This window comes from Echiichthys vipera, assembly GCF_963691815.1.
Source record: "Echiichthys vipera genome assembly, chromosome: 23".
Classification (NCBI taxonomy): Eukaryota; Metazoa; Chordata; class Actinopteri; order Perciformes; family Trachinidae; genus Echiichthys; species Echiichthys vipera.
The window spans coordinates 8,508,273-8,534,651 of record NC_139848.1 but is presented as its reverse complement, the minus strand read 5'-3'; the positions used below and the strand labels follow the sequence as shown (position 1 = coordinate 8,534,651).

At 40.1% G+C, this 26,379-nt stretch overlaps 1 protein-coding gene across 2 annotated transcripts in view; it reads right to left on the bottom strand.

Moving 5' to 3' along the window:
- The window catches only part of LOC310964943 (rho GTPase-activating protein 6-like), a gene marked incomplete at its 5' end in the record, with an annotated part of 73,554 nt that overhangs the window by 31,400 nt on the left and 15,775 nt on the right, over positions 1-26,379 (bottom strand). Inside the window, one exon of one of the 2 annotated variants that reach the window (XM_083938277.1) lies at positions 11,276-11,612. The exons of the other annotated variant lie outside the window; for it this stretch is intronic. Within the exon in view, the coding sequence (XP_083794403.1) occupies positions 11,276-11,317 (42 nt within the window). Of the gene's footprint in view, positions 1-11,275; positions 11,613-26,379 lie in introns of those variants that run through there. 2 annotated transcript variants of the gene reach the window in all.

Here is a 26,379-nt window from a genome sequence, read left to right as displayed (position 1 = left end):
TCACAGGACACTGATTGGTGAAAATGCATTACTTGAAGCCTGACGAAATGGATTTTGTATGTTCTCCTGATCCTGTGATTCCACTGTGCTCTAGTGATATCGCAAGAATCAATGTGCCATGAGAGGTAATGTGTTATCCCATCTCTCAACACCCTCAACACCCACAACGATAAGAGGATATAGCTAATGGATGGATAGATTCTTGAATTGATAAATGCAGGTTTTCAAGGTTTTCATCATAGCCATTTGTTCTCATATTTTCTGCATCAATGTTGCACCAAAACGCTTCTACTAGAAAGGAACAAAGCGGGAGTACATTTACTTAACACCTCAGTCTTTATTTTTCACAGATATAACTGTGTATGAGATTATATGTTGATCCTATTAGGGAATAGTTAGTTTATTTTTCACCCCAGTGGTAAGAACATGAGCTGACAAAAGTACAGCACATTCCCTTGGTTATTTCTCTCTGTGCTTCTTCTACCGTATCCATTAACACAGCGGGATCAGAGCAAAGTCTCCATAAGACTCTTTATTTTCCACATGGATGCCAGATCCCCCCCTCCCAGTTAATCCTGCGAGGTAGTTAAAGAGCGGGGATTATAACCTGCTGGTCTGCTCCTCAGAATCCGCATGATTTTGATGATGAACATGACAGAGTCAAGGCAGCGCCCTGGGCACTTTATGAGACACATGGCAGCGTTTACGCGCTAACTTCTATTGCTTAAATGCAACATGCATGCACGAGCCACGCCTGCAGTTGTCCAAGTGTCCAGAACATTGCACATGCATGCTACATTTGGGGGGGGGAGGGGGCATACAGAGGAAATCTTGCACATCATAAACTATAAAGAAGCATGTTTGCATTTAGAAGATAACAGTCGGCATGATGGAAGTATAAATAGTTAACTATTGGGAGTTTGACAATGTGATGCCGTCACCATGTCTGGTCAAAGTTGACCTTGAAGAAAGCTATCTCCTTGTTAGTGTTTTCCGGTCTGTATCCCTGTATTTTCAGTGTCACATGAATGTGATCAATGTGTTCTACTTTATTTTTTACCCAAACAAACTCGAGGGCCCCTTCTGATACCCCTGGGCTCTTCCTGCAGGAGAAGCCGGAGTCTGGAGTGACTTTGTAGCTTCCGATAGAGATTGAGATTCTTCCATGACTGGACTGGAATGTATGACGGGGCTGAGACGCAGTAAATACCAGCCTCTGGGGCCACTGATGGCTGAACAACTACAGAGCACGTTGTTCATGCTTGACACTTGTAAACGCATATCACAGGCTTGCATCTGGCCAAAGGCTTTTGTGTCATATATCACATGTTTCTGTGCTACTCCATATCTCCATTCAATCTCTGTTGAAAAGTCATATAACTTGTTGCTACCTGCATTAAGAAACATTTTGGTGCACTGGAACATAAAATACATGAAAGAAATCTGAGGTTTTTCTATGAAAATTGGTAAAAAACTGAAAAATAATTACCCATAAATATAATTGAACAAATACTGTAAAATTATAACCTGACTGGAGAATTACAAAAGTATGTAAACCAGTCAAAACGACAAACCATATATCAGAGAAAACACTTCAAAAGTCATTTTTATCAGCTTTTTAAAACCATTAGCCTCGTTTCAGTCCAGGAAGTTTTAGCCAAGTGTGACTTCCTGGAGACCCACACCACGCCCGTTACTGGCCACAAATGCTTTGTTCTCTCTGGACAGTGGATGTGACACTGCATGTATGTATGTGTGTGTGTGTGTGTGCACGTGTAAACAGGTCACAGTCGGGTCAGCTGGTCTATTATTGATTTCCTGGCGGAAAGAGAATGAAGAACGCTCCAGTGCCTGCCCAGCACACCAACCACCCTTCAACTGACCGAAATGTGTGTGTGTGTGTGTTTGTGTGTGTGTGTGTGTGTGTGTGTGTGTGTGTGTGTGTGTGTGTGTGTGTGTGTGTGTGTGTGTGTGTGTGTGTGTGTGTGTGTGTGTGTGTGTGTGTGTGTGTGTGTGTGTGTGTGTGTGTGTGTGTGTGTGTGTGTGTGTCAGTAAAGAAAGCTATAAAGTGTTAACAATAATGACTAGGTGTGGAACACTTAAAACAGAGGCTGATACGTGCTAATGGGGTGTTTAATTATCCCGGTAAACTACTTATCACCTTCCCACTGGCACTGCTCTGTGGGAGCAATCAAAAGTCAAACAAAGTCGGTTTCTCACTGGGTCTGTTAAGTGGAGTTCTGATTAGTGGTGAGAGTTTGGAAAGTAGATCCACAAAGCATGTACCACAAGGTTTAAGCAAGATCCAGCACTGTAACATGAACAAAATCCCAAAGTTCTTTGCTAACACTTTGACAAACAGTGAGTGAAAGTAAATGCCTGGAATTATCCCTCAAAGTGCGAACATTTGTAACAGTTAAGGGACTGTGTAGAAATTACTGGGGCAAGGAGGCGGGCACCTGGTTCTAAATGCTTATTATGAAGTACTAAATACTACCAGATAAAAACACATGATTTCTGTCTTCAGCATAGGGTAAAATGCACATTTATGGTCAATGGTACCCAACTAAGCATTCAGTTGTCTTTTTGTTGTTGTTCTTTTTTAGTGAATCTTGGGACAATAAATAGTTGAAGACCGTCCCTTGCTCTCCCAAAACAGCCAGAGAAACCATCCTTAAACCAAAAAAATATATATATATATATATCGCCCTCACCCTTTTTTGACCCCACCATCCACCGTATAATTCTCATACACTCCCTAAATTGAAGCAGTATTCATGCTGAATACTTTCAATAAAATCTGGTGAAATGACAGGCCTTGGCCGAAGGACAGGAAAGGTATTTCTTAACTTTGCAAGATGTTTTGATAATTCTCTTGTTTTCCCTTGAGTTGCTGCACTGACTTGAAAAAATCTGGCACAGAGGAGAATAAAATTGACACAAAAACTCTCTGTACTTTCCAGGAACTGCTTTTTACTGTTTTCATAAGAGCAGTAGAAAAGTGGATTAGTTTGAAAAAAAAACCACTAACACATCAGATACAGCTTTGATATTTTCAAAACAAAATAAGCTATAAAGTCTAACTGACATTTCGGCGTGTAGATTCCAATTTTCAGTCAACTACTAACAAAAGACAACGATTTTGTGGAAACATTCCTGTTCTTTCCCACCTGTTTTAAGGAATAAACAATCACCCCAGCCACTTACATCAAACTAAAAACATATTTTTAAGTAATAAGAACCTTTCTGAAATGTTGACATGGTAAAGGACACAAAGAAAAGGAGAGACTGGCTCTGGGAACATGCTGCACACTTCCAACATCCAGCGTAACTCTGAACTTCAAACTAAGTTAGTCCGAATACCACCGTAAAATATCAGGGAGAGACGAGATGGACACATGATGCATGATGTCTGACAGTCCTGTTTATATTCAAGGAAGAATTCATGACCTTTCTGCAAGGATCACTATTTTGAAATTCAAGCAAAAGCTTTTCTGCAAACAACAACGATACACATTATTATCATAAGACAATGAGTGATGATGCGGCTGCATAAACGAGTGCAGCCTGGCAGAAGTGAAATGCTGCAACACAAACACAACTTGGTGAATGGAGTTATTCATCCACGCGTCCATCATTCAGCGTGTGCAGGTCCTCACATTTCCTGTTTACATACCCATCATCATTTTACTATAAACATGTGTCTACCAGTGCACATGGTGATAACGCTCCCTGAGGATTTCCCATCGATTTTAGCTATTTTCATCCATTCCTATTTTATCGTTTTTGCCTACTTCTGTTCCTTTTCATTCATATTTTTATGGTTGAATTGACAGCATGTTTGAGTGTATCACTGTACATATTAAGCTCTCTACAGAAAGATGGACTAAATGATCAAAAACTATAATATCTACATTTCTATTCACACTATACACTCATAAATAGCCACCAATACATGAAATCATTAATCATGAAAACTAATTTCGACTGAGAAAACAGACAGAACAGATGGAGAGAAGGAGTGGAGGAATATTAATAGACTGGAAGGTAAACAGTGAGTGTGCCACGGTGAAATGGGCGTGTGTTTGTGCGTGCGCTGCCACAACAGACTTGTTGATCCTCGCATTCCAGTGGCAGCCTTGAGAGCAGCTAATCCAGTCTTAGTCAAAGGCCCCTTGAACCCGGGTCACACTTCTTCTTCGCACACACACATACAGTACACTCACAAGTTAAATGCATGGGCACACACATTAAATAGGTTTGTTCTGTGTGCAAATATGTGTATACCAGGCACATGAATGCACACAGCCGCTGTGAGTATAAACAGTCCATGGTGTCTCCAATGAACCAAATGTGTGCGTCAGAAAAATCTGTTATTCCTGGAATCATATGTATAATCCTTGTCTGACGATGGATATTTCCTTCATCCAGGCTCTCTGAGATGTCACCAGACTGGAAGTTTGACTTTCACCATGTTGTCTGTCAGCTCATCTGTGTCTTATCTGTCTGGGTTTGATTCCATCAGTCCATCTGTCTCCATAGGTCTTTCTGTCTGTCTGACTGCTTTGCGAAGAAAATCAGTAATGATCAATGGAGCGAGTACCTTCGGGCAGGTTATGTACGCAGCGACCATCTGACAGGCAGCGATTGCCATCGTGACACTGACTGAGGATGATGCCGTTTATTTAAAGCTAAATGTGCTAAATTTCACCTTGAGGCTACTTGTTCACACTTGTTTGTTAGAATAACTTAATGAGCTGTCTTGAAAACCTTGAAACGGCATTCTTTTCTGAACATCTGTATTGGCTCTAATTTTCACTACATGTGCTACATGTGGACATTGCCTTATCATGCTCTGAGACTTTTTCTGTTACTCTTATATGGAAACCATAAACCACAAATGTATAACTATAAGGGGCTAAGTACTAGGGTTGGGCAAAGTTTACTGTATTGGCGTATAACGATGTCCACAGTGAAACATTGGCCCAACCCAACTAAGTACTTGATATTTGCAATTGCAGGAGGATCAAGCTATGCAAATTAAGCTTTGCATTTTGGTCACAACTGTTCCAGGCTTTCTTCCATGTTGTTATATTGGTTATAACCAATTCCGTCAAGCAAAGAGCTCCGCTGTCCTGTTGCAGCAGCAATGTTTGCATTAACAAAAAAGTCTCCACACATCATACCTTATCATCGGGAAAAGGTGTGTGTTTGCTTCTGAGGCATTTCATTCCAAAGTACTGGCCTGTTTTATTTCTGGAATTGTGTAGAAACCATTATGAGATAAATGCGATTTCAGCAATTTTAAGCACGGGGACAGCAAATTAGCTGTAGAGAGCTCAAGTGAAACTGCAACTTCCTGTTTCGATTTCAAAAATAAGAAAAGCACATTAAACTGGTTGGTTAACTTGACTCACAATAAAGTAAATATGGATCCCAATCAGTCAACACAAATGGCCATTTTTGGACGGTCTGGTAGGTCTGTCCCATGAATTCTTTGTTATTTGATACAAAGACATTCCTTGTGAGGTCATACAGTATGTGGCACATATTGGTACATGAGCATTCTCTTACACATATCACCTTATTAAAGAAAAGCACATACAGGTTAACTTGGCCCTGTGCCTTTTGACCTTCAGAGAGACACTGAAGCAATAAAACGGATGACTTTTTGACTCGGTTACCCTTTGAGAAACCAGCCCAGAAATGTGTAACCCCTTGTAAATGGGATGGCTAGTTTCTCTTTCACTGCAGCCTCAAGTCTGCAAGCATTGCTTTTCCTCTTCTGACTGCTATGAGATCCAAATACACTGTTGTTGATAGAAAAATCTGCAGAGCCATGAAATGGATTCTGCTGAGGTTTAACAGCTTTGGCTAGTTTTGGCGTTGCGGTGTTGCTTAGGTCAATCATAGAGCAACAGCTGTCTGAGGTGTTGAAAGTAAGCGCAGAGATTTATCCACCAGCCAGCACAATCTGTTCTTATTATTTAGCATCTAGTTCTGCTTTGTGTGCATGACTCATGCGTGTCCATGTGTGGCTATGCGGGTTGAGTGCAAACATCACTGTGTGAAGAAGTGGATTACAAAACTTTTATTACCCAGGATGGTAGACTTGATTTGTTCTGTCTTTTTTCCAGTTCATTACGCCGTTTTGCAGCAAATCAGGGGGAAAAGGCTGCCGTGGTTCTTTAAAATTCCCCAACTGTGATGTAATGCTTCTGCACTTCACACAGCAACACAGTGATTGACATCATGCTCTCATGGCTTTTACATAAACAGCCACAAAACATGTCTAACCTTTTCTTGAACCTACGGACCAAATCCCTTGACTTTCCCCCTGTAGAAAGAAACACCTCTGGATGATGTTATGAAGAAACCAGAGCAAGAGCTTCCGCTGTAAATCAAACTCCTTAAAACATCACATATTTTGTCCGGGCTCAGAGAAAGACTCCTGCCTCTGGTTGCACATCTCTCTCGACAAACAGTAGATCAGATCTTGCCAGAACCTTTTCTTCTGCGCTTCCTCCGCTCTGTTTTTCCCTTAGCCTTCGGACATCTCCATAAAAAGACAAGTCTTGGTGGAGGGCGGACTTCTCTTTCGCTGTTGATAATAAAACAAGTGCCTTTCCCTGACAGGGTCTAGAAAGAAAAACGAGGGATGGACCTCGTTGTCATGGCGAGCCAGAAGTGACGGCCTAGGAACGTGAAGAGGAACTATCCCTTATCCTGCAATACTAGAATGTGGCGACACATGTAATTCCAGAGCAAGAATTCTCTTCAGGTGCCAGGTTATTGCATGTAGAGCAACGTGTGTCACAACCACAAATCGTGACTCGTAAGATAACAGGTCAAAAAGCCCTACATACATTATGGAATTTATTCCGTCTGCATTCCAAGAAAGTGCACTTCTGCGAACAAAATGTCCACTCCTGCTAAGTTTTCCCTCTGGGTCAGAGTGTGCTTGGCAAAACTTGTGATCAATGTAAATTAACTTGCTTTATTCCGCATGGATGATGCCATCCGCCCGAACACCAATGCACGAGCACAGCTGTTTGTTACAGAGCACCTTGTTAGAGCATCAAGGATGAGCCTTTGTGACAATGCTCTTTTGGATAACACTGAAAATCAATAATGACTTTCTGCAAAACCTCCTTTCAATTTGCCTTATGACTGAAGGCTTTGTGGCTCGTTCTGCCTGAGCTGTTTGTTCTGGGAGTGGCAGGGGAGTAAAACAAACACACCTACTGCAATAGAACAAGGTCACACAACAGCAGGTAAGGAGAGCGTTATAAAATGTTTGCTCTCAGCATTATGGTCATCAGAGAGGGAGGAATAAGTAGAATTAAAAGTTTCGGGAAACAATCAAAATCTTATGTCCGGAGAAATGGGGAGAACAGTTGGAGACAAGGGGGGGAGGGGGGGGGGCTGGTGCTTGTCTAAACAGGTAGCTGCACAAGAGGATTTTGTGTTTGGTCAGTGATGAGAGACAAACAGACAAAGAGAGACAGAGTAGGAGATGAAGTGAATGATAGCGGAGTAGGGTGATCAATCATTTCATCCAAACTTCCTTTGTGCTGCTCTGTGTCTACCGTCTTCCTCCTCACCATCAACCACAGCAAGGGTACATCTCTCAATCCAGGAGAGCTTAATTAAAAAATCTATTATAAATTTGCTCAGATCTTCTTAAAAGTTTGGTCATTTCAGCTGCAAAAGGATGCAACATTGGATTCGCAAATAAATACTTCACTTCAGAAGTTGTAACAGATCAACATTTGTAAGCGCAAAACAAGTTTTCAGGGCAAATACTATCGTTATTTGGCTATTGGCTCCTCTCCAGGATTAGCTCACTTACATCAAACTAATGTGAAACTTCCTTGTTCATTCATTTCCTTGTTGTCATTATGTGACATCCAGACGGCATACGACCTATCACTTGATTCCAGAAACTAATCATTTGTTGAAAAGGTAATATGTGTTTCTTGCCTGAACTAATATGATGATTCATAATATGTTCAGCAGATAAATAATGAGTTAAGCCCATCTGCTGACGCTAAATCTATCTACTTGGCTGGACGCACTGCTCTTTCTCCTCCTTTCAGTACCTTTTGCGTGTGATGGATCATGACTAAAAAGGGCGCCTGTGTATCATTCTAATAATCCTTGTAATACTGGAAAATTAATTCCTTCCAAGATGGGAGCTGGGCGATCAATCCAGACTGCTTCATGTTATCCCTGATGGTATTCCATTAGGACAATGCTTTGACGCCATGAGCAGAATACTTAACGCGTCACTACAAGTGGAACAAATACACAGGGGGATTAAACGTTACGCACTGGCAACCCACAAGGTGCTGTTTAGCATCTCTCTCACTTTCTTTTCTGGCTCTATCTCGCCGTCTTCTCCATCCCTGAGTCTCCAGTATGGTAACCTAGAATCTGAAATATTTATCTGCTCTGGCAGAAAAGACGAAAGCCTGCATTTGTTTATCTACGACGGACAAAGAGCGGATTGACAAGGCATAATCCTCCATCACCATGAACGTGGTTTTCTTAGGAACTGCTTCTTTGTCATATTTTAATGGCATTCTTGTACCAAATTCAACCGAGCTTTAAGGATTGATGAGACGGGAATGAGCAGCCTGGCTGAAAGTCCACTAGTAAAGTATGTTTGATGCATTGTCAGGACATAACTCTTATGCCTTTACCTGCCCCTTTTTTATAGCATGGTAGTTTGAGGTTTCCTGAGGAAATATTTCATATACTTACAATCATAGATGCTGCCTGAATGAATTTCTTTCCTTATAAAGTCTCCCCAAAGTAGGTTAGCAAGCATGACTACTGTTTAGACACATTTTCCAATGCAAACTTTATTCACTCGTGCAGCTTGGCAGTCACAGTGCACACTCCAGAATTGCTAGATTACTAGATTTTTTTACTGCTTGCTCATGAAATGTAGAGCATTTACAGAGTTTGCAGATGACTTAATACTTCAGCACACTCATATTCTCGTGTAAGCTTATGCACAAGATGGGCTAGGAGACCATGTAATAAGCTGATCAATCAAAGAACTATAATAGGTTGCAATTGGATATTTTGTTATCCAGAAAAGCAGTTTTTCAGCTGGCATAATGACCAGAATGCTGACTAGCAATAACACTAACTTGGATAACTAATGAAGAGCTAACAAGATAAATCAATTATACCACCAAAAGAAGCACAACTTTTTTGATAACTTATGTCTTTTAACGTACAATTTCTGTCTTTTTTATTAACAAGCAGATCGAGGGGTTATATAAATACTAAGAAAGTATCAAATCTACAGAGAAATACACACAGCTGTATTCAAAAACTGTGTCTCTAAACGAGCCGTCAGGACTTCTGTACGGTTGTGATTTCACAAATATACTATATACAGTATATATAGGTATAAAGTGCAGCAACAGTGCCATTATAGTCATTCCCCGGCTGAAATCATGTTGCAGAGATCCCGAGAGCACAGATGTGGAAGTCCCTGAAACGCTGACCAATCAGCATTTTCAGGAGGGGGTCTTAAAGAGACAGGCCCTAAAATGCAGGTTTATTCAGACAGACAGTATGAGAAAAATAATGTGTTCTATGGACATTAAAGCATGTAAACAAGGTCTAGTAGAAACACAAGACACAAATATGAACCTGAAAATGAGCATAATATGGCTCCTTTAAATCCTTTTTAAGTAGAATATCAAATATTTACTCATTTTAGCTCCTATATAATAGGGGTATATGCTAGTCTTCCATGATATTAAACTCTTAAGCTACTGTCATGTTACCCTGGCCTTTTGGAAATTGTGATTTGCAATGATTTATTGTATTGATCATTTTCTAAATTCACTGTTCAGTATAAAAAAAATGCTGACAGATGATATTTCTAAGATGGCTTTATGCATTGTTTATGAAATGTGCTCTATAAATAAAGCCTTCAGTGCTTTTAGTTTTGCATTTAAGTCCAATCAGATCGTCGATTCCGAAGGCAATAAACATGATTTTCCATCGTGTATTTATTGGGTTCACAAAAGGTCAGAACTTGCAGAGAAAGAGCCCAGATACATCAAACGTAATTTCTCTGTTAGTAAGGAATTATATATGCCCAGGGACCTGAAGCCTCATCAGCCTGTTTTGGACGCATTTTAGACACTATTACTGTTGGCCATGTGGTGACAGCTTTCACACCACACTGCCACACAAATCCAGACCACAACGTGCTGCAAACCGAGCCAAGGAAAATTGTATTGTTTTCCAATCAATGATTGAAGCTTTATGAGGGCTTCCAGCCACAGAAACATTGCTCATAAAGAGGAGACAGACCGCCGGGGCAGTCAGTAGAGGATTCCTCACCACCGGAGAGGAGGAGAAGGGGGAGAGATGGAAACAGAAAGGAGAGAGGGTGGATGATCAAATGCTGTGCTCATTTAAATCTGGGATCTATGACACAAGATCCCAGATTTCCCACATTTCAATGAACCTGTTCTGCAATCTGCAAAATAGCCAAACATGAGCTGTAAAATGCTTAGGGTTTCATTTTGAAGGTGTAGTTCTCATCAGAAAGCTCTTGTGGCCTTGACCCATATCTGTGTGTTTTGCCCTCATGTGGCCGCCGAGCTTTGAGGTGTAGTGTCAAACACAACACCTGTGACCAGTGAGCAAGTCTGCTGCAGGTTTCTGGGTTTCTACCAAGCTGGCCTTCAGAGCAAAAGTCTCCTCTTCAAACCAGGAAACATGTGTGGTCTTGTGTGCCTGCATATGTTCAGTTCTATACACCACATGTCACTTTAAACGTTCCATCACAGGAATTTTTTTTTTAACATGTTGAGCTCCCCCCCACACACACACACACACACAAACACACACACACACACACACACACACACACACACACACACACACACACACATGTTACAGGGATAGACTTTTAATTTGTTAAAACTTTAGAAATTGTATTATTGCATGTTTAAATCCATGCAAGTTTGTTTACTAAAACACAGCACATAATGGAAATCAATTCCACTTTGTATGCATCATATTAGTCATACAGAGATGCTTTAAATGCCAGATGCAAAATTGTCTTAAAATCATGCAGGAAATAAACATCCCTCTCAGTTTCTCACACAAGCACGCACACATATAGTAGACATGCGCGCGCCTCAGCGACAACAGAAGATGCAAGCCCTCAAGCCGCCTTATCAGGAGTCATCCCAGTCAATATATTTCGTTGATGGCCAATAAACAGAGTACTTACAAGATATGAATTTTGCCTGTCGAGGAACACGGAGTCTCCCATGGTGCCGAATAAGTATCCACATATAGTAAACACACAAAAATGAAGATGCAACAAATGATATCCCGTTAAAATATGTCCAAAAAGTGTGTGCGCGCGTCGGAGTGGAGAAAACAAAAGAGTCTCCACGTATCACTTGTGTCTTCTCCCTCTATTATATTCAAGATCTACAGACTTATTTTTTCCCCCACCGCAAGTCACCGCAGCTTTTAAGAGTCGCTGTCTTTACAGCAGTCAGAAGCGCGTGTCAGAAAACCATCTGTGCCAGAAAGGACACCGTAGTGCATTGTGCGTAATGCGTAACGGATCCATACTGCGCGCTCCGTGGACTCTCTGGTTAAGACAGATGCTGAACCAAAAAAGCCAGCAGATGCAGAGAGAGAGCAGTGCGACAGTATGAGGCGGGGCTTCCGGTAAAGACTTTCAAAATATAATCAGCAAACTGAATCAGAAAGTAAGATATTACAGAAGAAATTTAAATAAATATCTTAGGGCAGTTGAGAAATCCTATAAACATAAAGAATTACATTCTAGAAAATAATTATAATGACACAAGTGCTTGTCTCCTTGCAGATTAGAAAAGTAATTACCAATAACAATTGTATTTATTTAGAGTTTTGAGGATAAAAAAAACCTGTTTTACTAAAAAAAAAAACGGTTTTACTAACCTTTTAAGCATGTTATTCATTTTAGCTACATATATAAGCATAATGCATTTGACATGGAACAAACAGAGAAGCAGAGGGGGAGGGGCACAACATGAGGGGGACTAGCTGTGGAAGAAGCTGATTATCTACAGCAGGGCTGCTCAGATGTTTTCATGTCAGTGACACAAATGGAGCTCCACAGTTGATAAGATTTGACTCTCCATATAGGGAGATTTTAGTTTTTGGATGGTTTGTATTAAATACGTATAACTGTTTTTGCTGTAGGTAAAGCATGGCATATGTTATTCTGCAAAGTCATAACAAATATATATTCAAAGTTTAAAAAAAAAAAAAAAGACCTTATCATGCGTATTTTCAGGTTCATATTGCATTTGGGTTTCTACTAGAAAATGTTAACATGCTTGTATGTTACAAAAAAACACATTATATTGTTTTCTAACTCTGTCTGAATATACCTATGTTCACCCTGTGTCTGAGACGCTCTGTATTAGCGCCTGTCTGGGGGCAACAGCTAATATTCATTGTCAGACAAAAGCTGATGGATTCCAAGATTTCGGCCCATGAGTTCTGGCTCTTTTGCTCTCCATACGAACTGTTTACCTGCATGAAAACAAAGTCCGCTCAAACACGATTTGTCAACACTAGTCTAACTACAAAGGAAATTCATTCATGCAGAATCTGTTTATAGAGATTGTTGCAGCCAGGGAATAACTAAACGCACTGTAGCAGCACTTTCTGCCTATATATAGTATAGTAGAAACAACACAACCTTACGCTATGTGCATTTCTCTGTAGATTGGGGGATTTGATACTTTCACAGTATTTACCTAGTAGTACCTGCTTTATAATTTAAAAAAGGCATGGAAATCTCACTTTTTACTGTATGGGATTTTATATCAACATTCCTTTCCTTCTGGGCAGCTATACAACAACTTGAAGTACTATTTAATGTTGTCCTTTGAATTCTGGAGAGTTTTAATCTCCTGCAAGAAGAGTATTACATGCCATCCTCACTGTAAATACCTAGAAATGCATCATGCTCAAGCTAAAAACAAACCCTTAGCTAATGGGACGTTTATAATTTGCTTGTTGTAGTAATTACTGTAGCAAATGCATGACAAGCAGAGAGAATTTACTGGATAAACCACAGAACTAAAACTGTGATAGCTTGCTTCCATTCTAAAAAAATCAGTGGTTCTTTATATTAATGAGGATTCTTTTGCTCTGAAGAGTGACCATGAAAGGCCAGTCCACCACAGGAATATTCTAAAGAGGAAGGGGAGGCTTGTCTGGGTTTGTGTAATGTGGAACACATTGGGGCAGTGTGCTTCTAAAGACTCTGCCTTCATCCAAGCTAATAAAAACAGAAGCAGGCAAAACAAAAAGAGCACAATCTGAGGATAAAATTGGCTGAAGACTTTGAGCTAACCTCATGCACACACGAAACCCTTTGCTTTGCTCTGCAGGAGTGTTTTAATTTAGAAGGACACAAACCACATTTTTTGAGTGGTTTAATGAGTTAAAGAAAGATACTGAATTCCTCTCTGCCTATCAGATAGTGCCATATCATGTAAAGAATGCTGAGAACTTAAGAGGGACACTTCATTTACTCTGAAATCTAGAGATAACAAACTGCTGGGGACTGACTCAGCCATAAACCAGGGGCTGTAAGTGTGTATCTCACACAAGCATCATTAAAACCCTCCAGTGTTGTAAAGTTACGGCCGACAGAAAACCTGTTCTTTCAGAGAAAATCTCTTTGCTATCAGATCTGGTCTAAAGCTTAGGTGTTGTGTAAAGTTGCTTGGAAAAAAATGTCCTTGGATTGAATGAAATTGGGACAGAAGGTGGAGTCGTGACTCTTTAGTTAAGGTCACTTTTTGTTATTTCATCAGCTTCATGCAAGCCAGTTTTAAAACAGGTAGCTGATATCAAGTAATCCGATTGGTTCATAGCTGTAATATAATATGCACATTGAACAGCTATGTCGTATTCCTTTGCATAATAACTATCACTCCGCATCTGAGAAAAAAACATCAGTCTGTCTGATGGCCTATTGTTATGCTAACACCGTCCGTGGAAAATTGTTTCACGCCGCGGTATTCAGAAGTTTGAATATTTCAACGTTTATGGAACGTTTATTGCGTCACCCGCCGAGAATTTGCATCGTCTTCATCTTTGCATTGAGTCTAGGTGTAATCGTGGCGATCAATTCACGCAGACCACAGCTTGCCTTAACACAACATAACAAAGTTGGCTAGCTAAAATCTGATAAAAAATGTAAACTTTTAAGGTTAACTTCGTCTATAGTTATACAGTCTATAACTTTGATTATAGCCCAGTGTAAATATTAACCACCACTAGGTTTTTCTTGTTCATTCAAGTGTATCATTTACAGCTTTATCCAATGTCATGGAAATAAATCTATTGATATGCAGAAAACGTTGATGACGGCGATATAGTTTGAAAATCCCAGAAAAGGCTATAAGCAGACGTTATGTAGTGATTTTTTTTTTCTCAAATTGCTATTTTTAAGGTCCGATTATCAATTAAATTTGCATTAAATGAAGAATAAAAACAATAGAACAGTAACTTGGATTGAATTGAAGTCCAATATTTCTCTTGCTCTTGTCTGCTAGAAAAAAATAGTCCTGAAAAGTTGGGAGTTGAGAATATGGCAACATTCTTGAGGATGATGTGGAGGGAAAGACAAGTCTTTAAAATACTGCTTGAAGTTCAGTCATAAGGTTAGAAGCTGTGGTATATGGTCCTGTAGGAGGAGCCCATTGTCTCCTAAAATGGTGTTTCAATTGTCCCAGTATGACCATGACTCTTTCTCACTAAAACACATACATACAAACACACACACACACACACACACACACACACACACACACACATACACACACAATTCACAGAGCCTTTGGGAGAGGGAGGTAAGGCTGGAAGAGAAGGGAGGAGAGAAGAAAAAGGCTGACATGGACTTGCATTTTGTTTTATATGCATGTTGCAATTGGCAGGACAGGACGGCTACTGCTCGTTAGAACACGATGAAATTGTTTGCGAGGGCCGCTGCATAGCAAAGTCTGAATCATGTCCCTTCAGCTGGCCATCACTTCTCATATCATCTTGAAATTGTTAAAATGATGCTGAAATGAGGGCCCCGCATGAGCATATATCAATTTCAAAGCACACTCCGGATTTTCCACTGTTGGATTTGGCATGGCCTGTTGGCGTTGATATATCACATCCCTGCTATTAAGTGTCGATCTAGAGAAGAAGCGGCCTGGAGTTGAGGCAACAATGGTGACAGTGAGGAGTATTTACAGCGATTTAAATCTGCATCATTTCTTTTTCAATCTTAAATAACCTATAACACACCTATTCTTTGACCCGCACTGCTCGAATCCCCATCTATAAATGCATGTTAAGATCTCCAATATTATTTTACAGGGAGCACAAGGGCAGCCTGTAATTCCAGAGCTGTACAGTGGATGCGGGCTGCAAAAACGCTAATGTTTACATCGTTCATTCGTGGGAGGTGCAGCACCCTCCTCCCAAAGGCTGAATGCCTGAGATGTGAAATCACTCACATCGAGTGGAAAGTATTCTGTTAAAGTGCTTTAAGACGATCCAGTAAATGACAGAGAAAAATCCTGCGTGGCTTCGATCTGTTTAATAAACACTTGAAAAATAGATGTCGCAAGAACCGGAATTTGTGTTGCATCCCATGCGCATGCTCGCCTCGCTCCCAGAAAAACTGTGAGCAGAGGGTCAAGAAATAAATCTCATTATAGTCAGCTGGAAAGGTTATTATTCTCAATATGTAAACTACTACATGATTCTCCAATTTAGTGATACCATCATCCACTTCTGTATATTTTTAAATTACTTGACCTGTATAACCAAAACAACAACAACAACAACAACAGATAAACAAATAGTTTATTATACCTACTTCTCAAATACGGCAGCTTGGTCAGTGGCCCTCATCGTCTGATACCTACACATGAGGAACCCTTCAGTGTCTGTCTGGAAATATCTAAATAATTGATTGATTGACAGTCATAAAAGCATGAAAGTAAGACAGGACTTTCACCGAGGAGACTGCTGCTCCTCTCCCATGTGAAACTAAAGTAAGTTATGTATGAATCTTGTTCTTGTACATGTGTTCCTATGGCAATTTCTAACTGTTGCCTTGTGAGACAGCAGATCAAATTCAAGAAAAAAATAAATAACAACATTTACATAAATATGTGACAACTCTGGCGTGTTTTCCTGCTAATTAGCTTGCAGCCTTTTGAGGTGATCTTTCCTTCTTTGAAACGATGAACTTTGACCTCGGTTTCACAAGACAGCCTGAAGAACGGGTGTAAGAGAAAGAAAATGAGAGAAAGGCGGGGTAAAAACTGGGCACACATAAACGAATTTACAGGCAGGAGCTGCACAAAGCAGCTCTGGGGGATTACCTCAGAACTGGGGAATGTGAGTGTGTGTAAAAGAGAGAGAGAGAGAGAGAGAGAGAGTGTCAGTCCTTCACTTAAGAGGTAAATAGAGAAGACAAACAAATACATTAACGAATTATATCTTTTCAAGGGTCTTAGACTATAATCCCTCTCCAGAGATGACCATTGTTTTAGCGGAAATGTTCTTTTTTAGAGGAACTGATCACTCAACATCTGCTAAAACATAGGACGCACTCACACACACACACACACACACACACACACACACACACACACACACACACACACAATGTGACGACAGCGTGGATCTGGATTCAATCTGGACGCTTCTATCAACAGGCCAACCCAGTTGTCCTAAATCTCCATACTCTGTCCTGAGGGCCAATCGAGGGAGAGAGGGATGGTGGGGGGGTTTAAGTAAAGAATTTTGGGCACCAGCCCAGCTTGGCTATATAGCTTTCATCTCCATACCACCTCCATTAGACCGTGCTTAAAGCGGCTGGCAGGTCAGGACTGTTCTGCAGTGGAAATGTTCGGCCCTGACCTGAGGGCTACTACATTTTGCAACAGATTTAAAATTTAAAATAAGAAAAATATCAGGTGTACTTTGTTAGATTTCTGGTTGCAATTAAAACCCACACAGCACCTGCATGTTTGTGGATATTGACGGTACTGTGCAATTTAATCAACTATTTACTTTTAAGAAAATGGGACAGAGAAGTGACCAAAAGTTTCATTCTTGACATTCCATTCAAATTGGATGTAGCCATATTTATGTCTGTTTGATACCTCTGCTTGGCAAAGAGCCAGTCCGGGTTTGAAATGTTTCAGTTTAATGACAAAGCAATCTTAAAGGAAACAGATGATACTGTTTCTCCAAAAATGCCAAGCAGCGACTCAGTTCCAGCTTGAAACACATAAATATGCCACCCAGCCCCAGAGCTGCACTTGGTGTGGGTTTGACTCAGTACTTGGACAAGTTAGGTGTACAAATTTGTTCCCCTCGATTCTATGTAATGCTGCACAGCCTCCTTCTGCTCATTTAAGAAACAACAAGTGCCTCAAACAGGGAGAACAAACACTTCACTTTGAACACTCAGATATTCCTAATGAGGGACTTACATTATCATTTGTTTTTGTAACTGCTGAGGTAGAATTGGTTGAAATCAACTGGGCGGGTAAGGAATCAGGTTTGGCGAAAGAAACAAAAATAACTCTTACATACTTTCTTATTGCAGTTTGACTGCTCGTTACACCAAGTTCTCCAAACATGAGGAACTACTTGCTATCACATGTCAACATTCATTCTCTTATACAAAAGCTTTTGTTTCTGTTTTTGGGTCATTTCCTGGAATTGGTTTGGCGTTTGCTCGCCGACATGAATGCGGCAAATGATGAAGCACTTTTTTCGTCTTCATTAGAACAAAGATGAAGAAAAGTGTTTATTTTCCGAGCAAAAGCAGACAGTTAATGTGTTCTTGGTCTTGTTCAACTTGAAACATACTGTTTTAAAAGCAGCGTTGTTGACACCATCAGCTCGTAAGAGGACTGAATGAATTGCTAAAAGCCTCTCAAATATTGATTATCAAGTCAGCACTTGAACTTCAGTATTCAATTACACCTTCAATTACAATTACAAGTGTAAAATAGGTTTAGTCTGTTTTAAAATGAACAAAATTCCCTCAAAACCTAACAGAATGTATTTAAATACTTCTCTGCGGTCTATTAAAAATAGGGCACAAGTCCGTATTTTGACGTTTTGGATATTTACTATTCACAAGACTCTAGTACCACCATGTGTTTCTCAATGTTTCTGTGTGTGTGCTCTGCTGTTGTTCATGTCAGCGTGCATACCTCTCAGAACCGTGTTTTCATCACCCGACTTTTAGTGACGTCATCTCCAAGGAAGAAAAAGAACTCAGGTTTTTGTCAGCGAAGACTACCCGAGTGTCAAGTCTTTCCACTCATCTGTGTATATGTTTGTCTGTGTCTGGCCTCATCTGTCTGTCTCGCCGTCCATGTGTATACGTTGTGATCTGACCCTTCCAACCTTCTATCCATCTATTCATCTCCCTGCCTGCCGCTCTGTCAACTTGTTTGCCTGGCTGGCTTGGCTGGCAGCTTTCTCCCTGAGAAATCCCTTAGTAATGCTGGGTACCTTTACTATTTGGTGCTTTAAAGATGTAAATGAAGCAATATGTTTCCTTAAAATCCTCACCTTTGTTTAACACAAGGCACATGAAATTCAGAGACTGTCCCTCCCAGGATATTCTTAGGCAATGACCTCTAGTGACAGTAGTAATTATGACAGGAGCAAAGGAGGAAGTAACATAATATAACATAAAAAAATAATTATTTCAACCCAAACTATGATCATTTCATAAACATAATCAGGTCGTGCCTAAATCTAACCAAACTGCAACCATTTCACAACATTAATCACATGTTTAAAACTGCAAATGTTATATTTAGGTATGAGCTATAAAGCTTTCTGATTCGTCCACAGCCTTGGCACAATACTAAGAGACAAGCAGGAATCACAGCTGATTACTTTGGCCCAATTCAGTATCACTCCCCAGCTGCGAAAAATTACATTGCCTATGTTTGTGTGTTAAATATGTTGTAGATTTTCTGATATGCATCCTAGGAAATTAGCTATTGTTTTGTTTGTTTTTCAGTAGAAATATTAAGGAATTGGTGAATAAATGGGAAAAATCGTACCCTTTGTATCAATTGAGCGTACTCTCTGAGCGAGTATGATGTTTTCTTCTGTCCCCGCTCATATCGACCTCACATGCACGACAAAAGCAACCTGTCTGTGCCTCACGTGCAACTGAATGGCCTGGCTGTCTGCGTAATAAAGGCTGTTTCACATACAGATCCCTTGTCGTTCTGCTCCAGCTTCTCCAACTGAATGCACACACGCACACACACACACACACACACACACACACACACAAAAACACAAACACAAACACACAGTGGTCCGCCACCTCCCACGCCTCCTTAATGTTTTCTGCCACAACAGTTGCCATGACGTCTCAGCTCACCAGCTGTGCCGGACAGTACAATAACAAGTACGTGTGTATTTCTCAGATAGTGTGTGCATGTGTTTGTATACCCACGTGTCACCATATAATATGATACACTAATGTGGTTTATGAATGCATTTTAAACCAGGTAATGTGCCATTATCTCTCACAAACCTCCAATTATATATTTCACATGTTGTCAAATGTTAGCGCAATGTCAAATTAGATAAATCTCATTCAGGCTATTGTAGTTTCAATAAATATAGTCTCCATTCCAGCCATTCAGAATTATTTTCACATCAAGCTAAACTGTTGGGAAAACATTGCAAAAGGCCGTGGGAAAATAATTGCAGAGATTTCTGTATTTTTTATGCTGTGTGATGCATTTGCTGGCAGCGGGAAAGCAGAAAATAGCCTTTACTTGTTGCCATAGCACCAGAGTGAAAGCGTCTGGATCATTATGGGTACACAGGGGGAGAGATGTGAGATCAACATGAGCTTAGATTCAGGATAAAACGTTGCAGAATTGTCTGGGGTTCCTGAAAATGCCAAACAAATTTGAGTTGAAGTCAAGACATATTTGAGAAAATCAACGGAGAAGAAAAAAACTTCACTCTTGTGAGTGTTGATGTTCTTTCTGTGCCTGATCCACATAACAATCTGCAACTCACTTATTTTCTGTCATGCAAAACACTTTCCCACAAATTCATACATTTTTCTTTAATTAAAGGTGGCAGAACTACGGAAAAAACAGCTCCACACCTGCTATAAGAGAGATAAGAGATCCACACTTTGAAAAGCAAAAACAAAAACTCCTTTTCACATTGTCTTCTTTGTTTCGTCGCCGACATAGTTCTGCCTGACGGTTCAGATCGACTCTAGAGTCTAAAGGAACAGCCGTTGAGGAGTCTCTCTCTGTTTGGTGAATCTCATGAGACGCCAGAGAGGAGGGTTTGGAATTGCTTGAATAATAGAATAAAATGTACAGTGAGTTCTGTGACGTGGGTATGTTGGCTCAGCCTCCATCAGCTGAAGGATAGCATCTCTCTCAGCACATTTATCCAAACACTTTGTGTGCCTGTGTGGATGTTTGAGATCTATTAGCAACCATTCTCGGATATTTATAAGACTTTGTGTCCTGCATGAGTTTGAGATTATGAGAGTGTACAAACATATTTTACAGAAACTCACATAAACATGACTTTCCTTTTGGGTTTCGGTATTTTAAGTCTAACATGTTGGCCCAGGCATTACATTACCCATTATTATTATATAATCATTAAATCATTCATCTTCAACCGCTTGTCCCTATCGGGGTTGCGGGGGGCTGTAGCCGATCCCGGCTGACATCAGGCGAGGCTCAAACCAGGAACCCTCTCACTGTGAGGAGACAGTGCTAACCACCACGTCGCCCCCATATTATATAATGTCTTTTTTAATTATAAAGCAAGTCAAGATGCTATGTAAATAATGTGAAAGTATCACAGTAAACCACAAACAAACATGCATGCATTTTTGGTACATATAACAACAACTAGTAAACAACAAAAAGTGAAGTGCAGTAATTGCATTTCCCATGTATTTATTTTTGTATGTATTCCATGTTTTTGTAACTGAAGAAAGCAATGCACTGTTATTCGTATAGTAGTCCATGTATTTATTTTGTGTTAATGAGGCAGGTTGTGGTGGTGGATGGGTCCCCAAAACACAGGACTTTCCCCAAAACACAGGACTTTAACCGGGCATGCGGGGTTTTCCCGTTGCCATTCATGTCTCGGACGTATTAATCCAAATCACCTCTCTTCTAATCATAGACCAAGTGGTTTTCATGCCTCACCCTAAAATCACCTTTTGTAGGCTAAAATGTATCACGTAACAGTAGTAATGGTGCCTAAACCTAAACGACACCAAAAGCAACTGGTAATCCTGGCTAGCCAACAGTTCACAGTAATCGGTGACATATTGTGGTCGGTGACCGATCCATGGACACACGGAGATGGCCGAGTGAGGGAACATCCAATCACCTGCTTGCATGCAAATGAGTTTGCTTAGCGTTGCCAGCACTTTGTCTAATCACACATTTTTTTTATGTAAATCCAGTGTAAATGAAAGCACTCAAGCACCAGAGACAAAGACATGGAGACAATATGGAACTTAATGGCTTAGTATAGCATATATGGCCTCAAGTGCCTCTGCTTGTTTTCTATGATAATCAGATCAATCTGGCCAACATTTCACTCGTTTTTTCAGGTATCAGGTGTTTCTCAAGTCTAGTATCGGACATAGGTTTCACTAAATGATGCAAAAAAGATCCAAAATAGAAGACACGATCTAAGAAAATGTGGAATTGTTCAGAAATCCATCTGAGGACTTGTATGATATTGACATATTTCCCTCAACCTCCCTGGAGTTGTATCTGTTTCTCTGCCACACCTTCCTTATTTTGTTCTTGGTGTTCTCTCTTTCTTCTTTCTCCTTGTGTTTTTGGTACACTTGGCCCCACCTTTTACCCCATTTCACCTCATCTCGTCTGACAATTGTTTCTTTTATTTGCCGAATGGAGACCAACACATGTAGTGGACAGTGTGTCAGTGTTAATCCGTCATTGTTAATTTGGTGAGGCCTCCTATGGACTTAGAACTCATTTGAACCCTTAGAACTATAACAAATGAGCACAAGTGACATTGCTTGGACAAACCCTTCATCTTGTGTGTGTGCGTGTGTGTGTGTGTGTGTGTTTGTGTGTGTGTGTGTGTGTTTTGGATTCCATTCCCAAGGTTTTTTCCAATATTAAGGTTTTACAATGCATGTATGCATGCACATGTTCAGTGCATGCCAACATGTGCTTGTGCAGTAACATACACTACATACAGTATGTTTGCATAGCTGTATACACACTCTTTGAATGTGGATGTGTGTGTGATCTCTGCAGCATGTAAGTCACCTGGCCTAAAGCATATCAAACCTTTATCAAAGTCATACTGAGCAGCCTCAGTTCTTCTCAGTTCAGGGTATAAATATTTAGTCTGCAGTATAAACACAGCAGCCTTCTAGGAATGCTCTGTTCACAAATGACAGCGTTGCTTTTATCCTGCTACTGATAAAACAAGCGAGAGACAAAACTGTTGATTTATCCGAATATGCAACATGTGCAAAAGTTATGTCGCTCTGATAAACTGTCAAGCCCGAAGCTTTGCTTTGAAATGACCTGGTTTTATCACAGATCTGCTCATTGGAAAGAATCAAAGAAATAAACAAAGGAGCATCTATTGCCTCACTGTCATTGTGCTCCATGCTAATACCTCAGCAGATGTTACATATAAGATGTCTTTAATATGATTCAGGGGATAAGCATTATCTTTAAATTGATAAAAAGTGAATTTGTAGCAGCTCTAAAGCTTAATGTTAGGGATACATAAAGAATGTGTGGCTGATGCGTGAGGTAAATTGGTAGATTACAAATTAAAAATAGTCCTCTGATCAAGTGGACGACAGTCGACAGTGATCAATCTGTTACTGCTAAATGTCAGCACAATGCTTTTTTTTAGTTATTGGCATTGTTTTATGTCAAGAGTTAGCCTGGATTACCAAAGATAAATATCCCATATTGTAAAAACTCAAATTCCCATGAATTCCTTATTTATCAAACAGGTCAAAGTACAACATAAATACTGTGAAAGCATCAAAACTCTCAATCCACAGATAAATGCACACAGCACGTCTTCAGAAACTGCTACTTTAAACGAGCTGCCAGGACTTCCTGTATCTTTATGCTGTCACAACTATACTGTGTGTATGTGTATGTGTATGTGTGTGCATGTGCATGTGCGTGTGCGTGTGCATGTATATGTAACTTGCCCTACAGTGCTGCAATAGTCATTCCCTGGCTGCAATGACAGTGCAGAGACACAAAGAGTGTAGATGTGGAAGACCTGGAAACACCGACCAATCACATAAGACTGGGCTTTTTCAGAACGGGGTCTTAAAGAGACAGGCACTCAAATGGAGCTTTTCAGACAGAGGGTGAATACAGTTATATTAAGACACACAGTATTAGAAAAGTGTAAACATGTATGAACCTGAAAGGAGCAAAATATTGGACCTTTAATGATACACTACAAAGATGATTAAGATGTTTACCATGTTTATGCTCATATGCCTAAAGAATGGTGTTGCAATATATTTTTCTTTATGTCAAAAATATCACTGAAAAACCAAAACCAACATGTCTGCGGCCCTTTCATTCCTACTGGAAAAAAAACCTCAGACATTTCCAAAAACAGCTGGGCTCTGCAGGTTTTAGCAAATATTACTCAAATAGGAGTAAGTAGAGGATTTGGAGGGGACTATTTCAAGCTGTGGATGAATACACATTTAACGCTCCTGTGAGTATTTATGGCAGCACGATGGTATTTGTTGGACTGACTCTAAATAAACTATGGGGTCTATGGCACATGTCCGCTTTTGGCTACATAAACAATACTGAATGTGTTTTCATGGGATTTATTGAGAATTGGAAAAATATGGAATCGACCGCCTTGTCCTTCTACAAGATAGTTAGTCAACCTCCCCAAAAGGTGGGTTGAGGCATTGGATGAGAAGAAGAAAGAAGTGGAAGGCAGGAGGTGGGGGTTGACAGATCCATTCCATCTCTTTTTTTTGTCTCTGGAATGCAGCTGGAATCCAAGCTCGACTCCCCTGTTGGCTCCACCCACACTCCCACCACCTCATATCATGCTACACACACATACACACAAGCTGGGTTCGCACTAGTTATTCCCTCTGTTAGGTCATTTTAGCCATGAAAGATGTGCTTGCCTGTTTTAACCTGTCCTGAAGATATGCATGTAGCCTCGTGCACACTCCTTTTGTTATGTAAAAGCATGATGAAAGCATGGTATGTCAAATGTAAAAGAATTCAAGTAATGTTTTTATTGTAGGTGCCCTTACGTTTTGTCATGCCTTATCAAAATTATGAATGATGGATTAACATTCATAACATGCAAAAAAGTAAGGTCTTAATGGTGAAGTACAATAGACTGGATGATGAGGCCTTTCCACTTTCTGCAGGCCAAACACATCTGTATCATATTTTCTTAGAGTCAGCCTGGATGTGGAGATGCAGCGAAGGTTAGAATAATATACACTTAAATGTCCTAGTTTGTCATTATTTCATATTATTTCACAAACTGGTTCTATGTTACAGTTAAACCCTAAAACCTGCCAGTTATCCATATTTACATCAGCTTCTTAAGCTCAGCTTTATTCAAAGGATATTTGCAGTTTTTCAATCAATAAAATCTATGATATGCAATCTGTAAGTAACATAACATTAGGCTTTCAAATCACAATATGCTCAAAAAATGATTTGAGCAGTTTGGGAAGCGTCGAAAAATCAATTCTCCACAGCCAGCAACATAGTTGTCAATAAAGAGAAAGGATGATCTTCAGATGTTTTAGGCTTTTTTCTCGTAAAACTTTCCACAATTTATGAGTTCCAGAAATATGTAGTGTGAGACCTATAGAGGTCACACAGTGTGCACAGAAATCACTGCCGATGAATGATTGCAGCTGAGTTACTCAAAAATGTAAATGTTCCTTATAAGTACCAATCAATCACCCCTACACATAATATTATGCGCCCATAATGTCACGTAAGGTATGAGTGATGTTTAAGGAAGATGGCATTTTTCACCTCTCAACATCTTTATTACTATTTTCGATTCTATTTATAATCACACTGGATGTTCCTCATGTCTGATTTTTCCATTGCCGAGAACTTACACGAACTGCGTCAGAGCCTTTGAACATATAAACTATCTCCTAATGCTTACGTTCAAGAAGGATGCTTTCTTTGTTCTCACTCCTACATCCAGGGTCAGTGCTGTGTTTATATCACTGAGGTGTTGCCACGGCAACAGACAGAACCTCACAGTCACAAAGAGGAGAGAGTCTGCCCGAGTACGATTTGGAAACCCTTGAAATTACATGTGAAACAAAAATTGTCACTTCATTTGACTGTGATTCACTTCTTTTCTGAGGTGCTTTTATATCCTCTTTGAAGGATATGCTAACCCTCAGCACAGTTAGTTATCCTAGCAGCTTTTCAGATATTATAACAAAGTTACCCATCTATCTCCATTATCAGATTTTTAAAGGGGACCTGTTGTGCTCATTTTCATACTTGTATTTCCGGTTTTGTACCGGAACATTCAAACATGCTTTTATTATTGTATCATTTTTATCATAATGTATTCACCCTCCATCTGAAGCGTTCCGTTTTAGTGCCTGTCTCTTTAAGACCCCCTCTCACAAAAACCCACTCTGCTCCGATTGGTAAGCATTTCTGTGTCTTCCAGATCTGTGCTTTCGGCATCTCTGCACTGTCACTGCAGTCGGGGAACAACTGTACCAGCACTGTATCGGCCTTTTTCTACCTCTATGTAGTAGAGTTGTGGCATCACAACGGTACGGGAGCCCTGCAACCTGTTTAAAGGGACAGTTTCTGAATATGGGCTGTGTGAATTTCTCTGTGGATTGAGCATCTTTTCTTTCACAGTACTTATTTTAGACCTTGACCTGCTTTCTAATAAAGAAGACATGTAAATCTAATTTCTTCCAATATTGGACCTTTGAAACTTTAAAATATATAATAGTATCGGCCTAAAAATCCACTAGACTCGACTAGGGCAAGAGTAGAAACTATGTGTGACGTACATGCCGGCGTTCTTCAATCCGATGTAGATTCCCAACCAAATCCCGTAAACACACTCAATGAACCAAATCCAAACATCTATTTGGTACTGTTATGATTTCCCAGCATGTTGGCTTTTCAATAGCTGACTGTCTCGACTGTCAGCAGAAAGCGAAATGGAAAGATTTAATAACTTCGTAAAGCC